Raw genomic sequence first — 10,005 nt, 5'->3', positions numbered from 1 at the left:
ATGTTATCAGGCTAATATTCCGCCATGGTGTGTGGTGTGTGGGGAGGCAGTAGATATAGATTACAGATTTCACACAGTGCGGGATTTGAAGAATCTCGTCCGTCTGTCCCACTACGGAGCCAACTGGGGTGTCACTGTGTGTACTATTCACACTGCTATGAGGAGACCTATGAACGGTTTCTTCGGCTCTCAACTTGTTCAGCTCCTACCACAGCTAGCTGACCCGGATCGAAGACCGCGGTCGCGTGGCGTTCAGGAAACTCCCGGTCCAAGCCCAGGCCGCGCCTAAGACGCGCTGGGGACTGGAAATTGTAGTTTTCGGGCGACTTCCGTGGGCGGGGTCCGAGGGCTGGGACTCCCACGCCGCGGGGGTGAGTGGGTTGTAGCGGCGTTTCCGGTCGCCTGCTGGCTCAGGAGGAGGAGCTCTGTGGGCCACCCGCGCAAGGCCGTATGGGAAACGGGGCGGTGCGAGCGGTGCGCGCGCAGCAGGCCGGTAGTGGCTGTGGAGATGGAGGAGGGTGGCCGGGATAAGGCTCCGCTGCAGCCTCAGCAGCCTCCGGCGACGGCACCGGGCATCGCGGACGAGAAGCCGGGCGGCAAGGAGCGGCGGGATGCTGGCGACAAGGACAAAGAGCAGGAGCTGGTGAGGCGCAGCCCTGGGAGCAGGCGGAGGAGGCCGCGGGGCTGAGTCACGGCGGCTCCGCAGGCCTTGGGCCCGACTCCCAACGGCCCCGCAGCGTCTGGGAGAGGGCGGATGGGGCGACCCTCGGGACTCCTGGCGCTCAGCCTCTCTGCCCCTCATCCTCCATTCCGCGCTGTGTCGCCTTCGCCGACGTCACCAGTACTCACCACCGACTTGTGAGGTGGGCCCGGGGAGGTCATGTCACCCCTATTTTTTAGTACTACATTCACGCAGCCTGGCCCAGAAGCCAGGTTGCCTTCTTTCCTGCCTTCCAGCCAGAGTGCCATTCCTCCTCTCTTTTCGTGTCCACCTGGTCCCTCCTAAGGAGGCAGGTTCACTCTCTACCTGCCCCAGGGTGAATGGGAGGAGGATGTGTTTGGGATTCCTTCTCTTGATGAACTTCTTCCCCCAACCCTTCAGTCTGAGGAGGACAAACAACTTCAGGATGAACTGGAGATGCTCGTGGAACGACTGGGGGTGAGTCATGATGTTGACACGAGTGGGTACATATTTGGATCTTTGCTGCATGTTGCTTCATTCCATTTTGGGGCAACAATTTCTATGTGAGGTATAGGGAAAGATGGACTGTTTAGGGTTAGCGTTATGGTGATGTTGTGAGAGAGGAGAATTACAAAGGATATTTGAAAGATTGTGTAGCTTACTACAAACTCTCAACTGGGATCATTTGTTTTTGTACCAGGCAGTGAGCAGGGAGTTGGGGAATCACAGATGAATAAGACAGTCACTTTCCTAGGGGAGTTGGTAAACACCTGTGTTTGACTTGAGAGATGTGGCTTCTTTTTGTCTGAGCCCTAACATCTCCTGAGCAGGAGAAGGACACATCTCTGTACCGACCAGCCCTCGAGGAACTGCGGAGGCAAATCCGATCTTCTACAACTTCCATGACTTCAGTGCCCAAGCCTCTCAAATTTCTGCGTCCACACTATGGCAAACTGAAGGAAATCTATGAGAACATGCCCCCTGGGGAGAATAAGGTAAAACGGTTTCAGAAACCGGTGGGGGTCTAGCTTAGGAATTCCTTTTCATCTAGACCATGGGGCTCATGGTGAGTCACAGGAAGCCTAAGGGACCTGAGATCTGAGCTAGTTAACACAGTTGATCATGCCAGTATGTTGTTTACTGGGATAAAAGCTGACAGGAGGATTGCCTTCTCAGAATACACTGTTTTCTGTCATTTATGGTGGATCTTGGGATTTCTTTTCCATGATCTGTTTTTTTTCTTTAGAGTACTCTCTGTGCCCAGGGTGGGTCTCAAACTCACAACTCTGAGATCAAGAGTCACATGCTCTACTGACTGAGAGGCACCCCTCATGATCTATTTTTAACTTATATTTAACTTTGATCTTTCTGTTTCCTTCATATCCCATGTACATTCACTTGTTTTATTTCTAAAATAAACCCCTCGTTGAGTCACTTCTCTGTCTAAGGGTACAACCCTAATCCAGGAAATCTTCAGTTCTCACCTAGACAACTGCAGCCGTCTAACTGGCTGCCTTCCTTTTGTTCGTGACTTATACAGTTTGTCTTTCGTATAGCAGCCACAGTGGTCTTTCTAGATTGTGAAAATCTTTTCTTCTTAAAACCTTTTAATAGTTCATTATTGCAGCTAGAATAAACTTTAGAGCCTCCATCTTTTTCCATTCTCTCCTTGTTATCATTCTTCAGCCATGTTGGTTTAAAAGGGAGATAGCAACACTAACCTTAGGCTTATCTTGAGTCTTAGCATAGATATAAAGTTTGTAAATTTCTAATACAGAGATTGGTGAAGAGTTACAACTTAATTGGAGAGATAGTGACCTTAGCCTTGACTCCATAATGTCCCACTACCCTCACCCTGGACTTGCCTTTAAAGCACTGGTTTCTTTGTAGCGTTTTGCTGCTGACATCATCTCTGTTCTGGCTATGACCATGAGTGGGGAACGTGAGTGTCTCAAGTATCGGCTGGTGGGCTCCCAAGAGGAATTGGCATCATGGGGTCATGAGTATGTGAGGTAAGACCTTTCTTTCTTGAGAATCTAAAAGGGTTTTGAGACACAGTTCTGAGTTCTGTCTTGGAGTACGTGTGTATTGCGTTTCCCAAATACTGAATTCCTTGAGCCATAGAAATGCTTCCTGTGAAGTTGTGCCCCCTTAATGGTCTGGGCCTATCCATAGGCATCTCGCAGGGGAAGTGGCTAAGGAGTGGCAGGAACTAGATGATGCGGAAAAGACACAACGGGAGCCACTGCTGACCCTGGTGAAGGAGATCGTCCCCTACAACATGGCCCACAACGCGGAGCACGAGGCCTGTGACCTGCTCATGGAAATTGAGCAGGTAGACATGCTGGAGAAGGACATTGATGAGAATGCATATGCCAAGGTCTGCCTCTATCTTACCAGGTAAGTGAACATGGTAGGGATGGGTAGTAGGCCTACCCTCCCCAGTATTTCTCTCTCAGTTGTGATTTCTCTGTTCTCTCAGAGCATCTTTAGCATCGGGCTGCTGTTGATTTGTTGATGTCTGTGAGCTTCTTGAGGACAGAGACTTATGTCTCTTTAGTAGTCTAGCATGTAGCATAATGCCTGGTATACAGTAGGCATTTAGTATTTATTTTGGATAAGTGAATTAAATGGGGTAAATGAATGTTCCTGAACTTCCTGACTCCTTTGTTATTTCTATCTCTGTAGCTGTGTGAATTATGTGCCCGAGCCTGAGAATTCTGCACTACTGCGCTGTGCTTTGGGTGTGTTCCGAAAGTTCAGTCGCTTTCCTGAAGCTCTGAGATTGGCATTGATGCTCAATGACATGGAGCTGGTAGAAGATATCTTCACCTCCTGCAAGGATGTGTACGTAGAGAGGAAGTTGGCAAAGGAAGACATGAGCTCATGGATGGGGCATTTGTATGAAGAGCTGGGACTTGTAGTTTCTGGTTAAGGCTGGAGGGGCTTTTCAGTCCCCTTAGTGGACTAGGGCTGAGCTGATATGATGGCTCTCTCCCACAGGGTAGTACAGAAGCAGATGGCATTCATGCTTGGCCGTCATGGGGTGTTTCTGGAGCTTAGTGAAGACGTGGAGGAGTATGAGGACCTGACAGAGATCATGTCCAATGTGCAGCTCAACAGCAACTTCTTGGCATTAGCTCGGGAGGTGAGACCCTTTGCCCTTTTCCATCAAGGCTTTTTTTTTGGTTGTGGTTCTACTCGTCATTTCACCTCCCTGGCTATAACTGTAACTAGATTCTCATTGGTTAGAATTGCTATTCAGTGGGAAAGCAGAAGGGGACAGCTGGGGGAGTAGTGGGGGAACAGTTGTGACCCTCTGACTTCTCTTCAGCTGGATATTATGGAGCCCAAGGTGCCTGATGACATCTATAAAACCCATCTAGAGAACAACAGTGAGTAGCCATCTCCATGTGTGTGAGGACTGGAGAATTATTATTATTTTTAAATGCTTCTTTCTTTTTTCTTTTCTTTTCTTTTTTTTTTTCTTTCTTACAGAAAGAGCAAGCAAGGGAGGGGCAGAGAGAGAGGGAGACAGAATCCCAAGCAGGCTCCATGCTATCAGCACAGAGCCTGATGTGGGGCTCAAACTCATGAACTGTGAAATCATGACTTGAGCCGAAACCAAGAGTCAGATGCTTAACTGGTTAGCTGAGTCACCCAGGCACCCCAGGACTGGAGAATTCTTAATTATGAACCTTGTATTTGGAGTAGTGGCTTGGTCCAGTCTTAGCCCTTAGAGCTAAGAGTTCCTACATAACCTTTTCTCCAGGTCACTGTTGGGGGCATAGACAGAGGATTCTAAGGGGCCGGTTCAGAGCCAGAGACCAGCCACCATGCTGTGTTCCTTTATTGTGCTACTCTAAACCTTTCTGCCTTTCCTTTCATTTCCCTCCTGTGCAGGATTTGGGGGCAGTGGCTCTCAAGTGGACTCTGCCCGCATGAACCTGGCCTCTTCTTTTGTGAATGGCTTTGTGAATGCAGCCTTTGGTCAGGACAAGCTGCTGACTGATGATGGCAACAAATGGCTTTACAAGAACAAAGACCATGGTATAACTTTATGCCTACTTTATCTTTGTTTTGCTTTGGTCGCCTCTTTTGTCCTTCTAGTTTCATGTGTTAATGTGATGGGTCCCCAGCGCAGTTTTTTAGAGAGCTCTTTGTAACAATTTTCTTAGGGTAGGATCATTTTGAGATTGATAGATTTTTCCTTGGTGTAGGAATGTTGAGTGCAGCTGCGTCCCTTGGCATGATTCTGCTGTGGGATGTGGATGGTGGCCTCACGCAGATTGACAAGTACTTGTACTCCTCTGAGGACTACATCAAGGTTGGTCTGGGCATAGCCTGATAATGGGGACATTCTCCTACCATGTTCTAGGGCCTCAAGGCCTCCCTTTCACTGGTAAGATCTCTCTGTTTTCAACTCCAGTTAAGGTGGAAGCTACAATGAAGTCCATGTTGTATCCTTTGTGGTGAGGAAGGTACAGTAGCCTGAGTGAAGAATCTATTTGCATTTTGCAGTCAGGAGCCCTTCTGGCCTGTGGCATTGTGAACTCTGGAGTCCGGAATGAATGTGACCCCGCACTAGCACTGCTCTCAGACTATGTTCTCCACAACAGCAACACTATGAGACTTGGTTCCATTTTTGGGTAAGGCTTCTTGCTTCTTCTGGTAGTACTTAGCCTGTAAGCTTTGTGAAGACAGGAACTGGGTCCTTTTCATCTTTGTTTTGCCAAGACTACCACCATATCTGTTGAGTATTTGGCTCTTGGTGACTGTTGAAATGATGAATAAATGACCAGTCCTCTTTTTGTTCCTTCTTTGTCCTATCCTTGGTTGTGTGTCGGGGACTGCCTTTCCCTTGCTTTTGCAGGCTAGGCTTGGCTTACGCTGGCTCCAATCGTGAAGATGTGCTAACACTGCTGCTCCCTGTGATGGGAGATTCCAAGTCTAGTATGGAGGTGAGGAGAGGCTGTTGGACTTTTAGGGAGGTAGGGAAGGTGCTCTGTGTCCTACCACTCTGTGATAAGTAATGAAAACTGTGTGTGTGTGAAACTGTGTGTGTGTGTGTGTGTGTGAGTGTGCACGCACACACGTGTTTATGGGGGTGATATGTGTCACTTCAATGAAATCTCTTGGAACTGGTGGTTCCACCCAGGTGGTGTTGAGGTTAAAGAGGTAACATTTTGGTATTGAGTTCCAGCCCTTGAGGTCCATGAGGAAGTACTCGGCTAGAGTGGGGAGTAGCTTAATCCAGCTTGGGGTGGCTGATTCTCATTCGTTGTTTCAGTCATTGGCCAACCTTAAGTTTTCTTAGTTGTGGAGAGTCATATTAGTAATAGATAAATTTAATATGGTGGCTAAAAGCATAGCTTTAGTCAGAAAGACCTCAGTTCAAATCTTGCCGCCTCTGCTTACAAGCAGTGTGATCTTGGACATGTTACCGAATCTCTTTAGGTTACATTTTCTTCATCAATGAAAGAATAACAGTAGTAGGACTTGTTTCATGGGGTTATGAGAATTAAATGTTGATAGCGTACAGAGCAGTTGACGTGGCTGATAAATCATAAACATTCAGTGAATGGTTGCTCTTGTTATTTTGACATGCCATCAGAAAGGGATCACTACCTAGTGTGGTTACAGTGGCCTGAAGGAATTGGCTATCTTGAATCGAGGTAGGTATACAGCTACTTTAATAACTTGTGTATATAATACTGATTCTCCTATTTCTAGGTGGCAGGTGTGACAGCTCTAGCCTGTGGAATGATAGCAGTGGGATCCTGCAATGGAGATGTTACTTCCACTATCCTTCAGACCATCATGGAGAAATCAGAGACTGAGCTCAAGGACACCTATGCCCGTTGGCTTCCTCTTGGACTGGGCCTCAACCACTTGGGTGAGGGGATATCTCTCTGGGCAAAGGCTGACAGTAACTGGATACAGCAGAGGTCTTATGTGTTAAGCTGTGCTGGATGGAAGGAAGTGTCCTCTTGACTCCTTGAATTTGTCCTGTAGGGAAGGGTGAGGCCATCGAGGCAATCCTGGCCGCGCTGGAGGTTGTGTCAGAGCCATTCCGCAGTTTTGCCAACACATTAGTGGATGTGTGTGCCTATGCAGGTCTGTGTCTTTGTGCCTCTCCAGTGACTCCTTACTTCTCTCTTGGACCTTTTTTCAGACTTTTTTTCCTTTCTCAGTAGTCCTTTATTTATTTATTTGTTTATTTTTAAGTTTATTTATCCTGAGAGAGAGGGAATATGCGCATGTGCATAGGGGAGCAGCAGAGAGAGAGGGAGAGGGAGAATTCCAGGCAAGCTCCATGCTGTTAGCACTGATCCCCATGTAGCGCTCAGTCACAACCGTAAGATCACGACATGAGCCCAAATCAAGAGTCAGACGCTTAACTGACTGAGCCACCCAGGCGCCCTCTTTCTCTGGTTTGCTTTTGGATTCTTAACTTCTATTACTGGAATAAACTTTTCTTTGGTGCCTTCTCCTTTCTACTCTTTCTCACCCTTACCACCATGCTGCAGGCTCTGGGAATGTACTGAAGGTGCAGCAGCTGCTCCACATTTGTAGTGAACACTTTGACTCCAAGGAAAAAGAGGAAGACAAGGACAAGAAGGAAAAGAAGGACAAGGACAAGAAGGAAGCCCCTGCCGACATGGGAGCACATCAGGTTCTGTGTGCAACCGGGCGCTCTCTGAGTCAGGCTCTGAGAAAAGATACCTGTGCAGAGGAGCTGGGTTTGGGTTTGTTCTACAGACCCTGTGGGTGGTGCTGTGTATTGAGACAGGCATTAAGCAGGGTTCTATACATAAGGGTCAGGGTGTGCCCCCACAGGACAGTTTTTTTTTCTTACATGGGACTTGAGTCAAGGGTGAGCTTTTTGTTCCCTGAGCTTACTGGATTCTGGTGCCTCTTCAATTGCAGGGAGTGGCTGTGCTGGGGATTGCCCTTATTGCTATGGGGGAGGAGATTGGAGCAGAGATGGCATTACGAACCTTCGGCCACCTGGTAAGTATCACATGGAGGAGATTGGAATATCTACTGGTTTTGGTGCTTGGAGTTCCCCAGAGGAGACTTTCCTGATGGGTTTTCTCCTTTCTCCTGGTTGAGAAATAGTCTTTTTGCTATGCCCTTTCTGTAATATTTGATAAAGGCCTCTATTACCTATCAAGTCTCTTCCTGTAACTGAGTTTGTACTGCTTTCTGTGATGCTCTTGTTACTCTCTTTTATCACCAGCTGAGATATGGGGAGCCAACACTCCGACGGGCTGTGCCTTTAGCACTGGCTCTAATCTCTGTTTCAAATCCACGACTCAACATCCTGGATACCCTAAGCAAATTCTCCCATGATGCTGACCCAGAAGTTTCCTACAACTCCATTTTTGCCATGGGCATGGTGGGCAGTGGTGAGTATCAGAAAAAGGTCAGAAAAAGAAGTAGCTTGAGGGAATGTTTGAGGCCCATTTTTCAACTCTGTAATGGTTAACGTTTCCAGGTACCAATAATGCCCGTCTGGCTGCAATGCTGCGCCAGTTAGCCCAGTATCATGCCAAGGACCCCAACAACCTCTTTATGGTGCGCTTGGCACAGGTAAGGAATAGAACTGTTTTCCTTAAAGTGTGGCAAGGGAGGTATCCGTGGTGATGGAAGGGGGACATGTAGTGAATGACATCAGGGGACTTTGAGTTCAGCCAGGAGGGAGTGTATGAATGAGTTGGGGTCTTTCTATATGGCCAGGTTAGGTGATGTCTCCTCGGATGTGATCTTCACTTCTCTCTCTGTTGTTGTTGTTTTTTTTTCCCCCAGGGCCTGACACATTTAGGGAAGGGCACACTCACCCTCTGTCCCTACCACAGTGACCGGCAGCTTATGAGTCAAGTGGCAGTGGCGGGGCTGCTTACTGTGCTTGTCTCTTTCCTGGATGTCCGTAACAGTGAGTTCCTGTCAAGAGTCTCATACAGTGGCACATGACCCTGTCTCCACCCTTACCAGAGCCACCTTATAATTTAGGAGCAAGACTCCAAATTAGCTCTGTACCATTCTGGGTCCCAATGTTCTTTGGGCCTGTGATGGGCCTTATGGAGCTCATCTCCCACAGTTTTGATCTGGCTCAAAGAGATTGTTTTCGAGGATGAAGAGCTGATCCCAGTTTCTGCTCCAAAGTGACTGGGGGAAATTGATGATCAAGTCTGAAGGCTGTGGTAGAGTAAGGTGGGGGCATCTCTGGTTTGTAGTAGGGGTATATGAGGGGAGGAGTGTTGGTTCAGCTGAACGACTGAGGGATTAGAGAGTCAGGGCTGGAGTGGAGTCCCAGGGTTCAGGCCAGGCCTGCCTTGATGCCTCTAACTGTTTGTCCCGTGTTCTTCCCTCAGTCATCCTAGGCAAATCACATTATGTATTGTATGGGCTGGTGGCTGCCATGCAGCCCCGAATGCTGGTTACATTCGATGAGGAGCTGCGGCCACTGCCGGTGTCTGTCCGTGTGGGCCAGGTGAGGGGTTGAACAGACGGGAGGGGTCTAGAACTTGGGGAACGCACACGTACCTGTTTCTCTGAAACTGGTATGGGCACTGGGTTGTTACTGCACTCCCATCTGCACACCCCCATCTGCTACACCCCCATTTCAATTTTCTCACCCTACAGGCAGTGGATGTGGTGGGCCAGGCTGGCAAGCCTAAGACTATCACAGGGTTCCAGACACACACAACCCCAGTATTGTTGGCCCACGGGGAGCGGGCAGAATTGGCCACTGAGGAATTTCTTCCTGTCACCCCCATTCTGGAAGGTTTTGTTATCCTTCGGAAGAACCCCAACTATGACCTCTAAGTAGCTACCAGGGACTCTGAGCTGCTACTGATAGGCCAGCGGGCCATGCTTCCTGTTGTCAGGCGTGTGCACTGCTCTAGACCTTTGGGGGAATTGGTACCTCCTGTTATTTTGTTACTGAGTGAGATAACTTTGTTGAATAAAGACCTTTATCCCTGAGGTCCCTCTATGTCTGTTTTCTGGGGTGTTGTGGCCAGAGGCCAGACTGGGGTGGGGAGTGGATGTGAAAAGGCATTGTTTATAGCAACTCTGAGCCGAGGCTAGCAGGGAAGCTGCCCTGAATGGAACAAATTAAACTCCATGCCTTTTTCCCCTCTTTCTTAATCATCCTAAATAGTGATTCATCTTTAGGGGCATGGACCCCTAAGAAGCTGATAAGTGCAATGGATTGTCCTTCTAGGAAGATTTTAATACCAAAATTTAACACATTTAATACATTTTAATACTGTTACAAATAATATTTTGATACAAACTGTTACAAATAACTTTCT

The 10,005-nt window shown here is 48.1% G+C and overlaps 1 protein-coding gene across 1 annotated transcript; it reads left to right on the top strand.

Annotated features, from left to right (window-relative positions):
* Positions 1-460: 460 nt before the first annotated feature.
* On the top strand, positions 461-9,673 carry PSMD2 (proteasome 26S subunit ubiquitin receptor, non-ATPase 2). The gene is made up of 21 exons (XM_060639377.2): positions 461-643; positions 1,103-1,159; positions 1,513-1,677; positions 2,573-2,694; positions 2,858-3,082; positions 3,371-3,529; positions 3,686-3,830; positions 4,017-4,077; positions 4,586-4,732; positions 4,903-5,009; positions 5,204-5,331; positions 5,556-5,643; positions 6,416-6,578; positions 6,698-6,799; positions 7,213-7,358; positions 7,613-7,696; positions 7,926-8,094; positions 8,184-8,278; positions 8,495-8,621; positions 9,061-9,179; positions 9,332-9,673. The coding sequence occupies exons 1-21, from the start codon at positions 509-511 to the stop codon at positions 9,512-9,514; spliced, it is 2,727 nt and encodes a 908-aa protein (XP_060495360.2). The 5' UTR covers positions 461-508; the 3' UTR covers positions 9,515-9,673.
* The last annotated feature ends 332 nt before the right edge of the window (positions 9,674-10,005 follow it).

Source organism: Panthera onca, chromosome C2 (assembly GCF_046562875.1).
Source record: "Panthera onca isolate mPanOnc1 chromosome C2, mPanOnc1 haplotype 2, whole genome shotgun sequence".
Classification (NCBI taxonomy): Eukaryota; Metazoa; Chordata; class Mammalia; order Carnivora; family Felidae; genus Panthera; species Panthera onca.
This window is presented reverse-complemented; position numbering and strand designations above follow the sequence as displayed.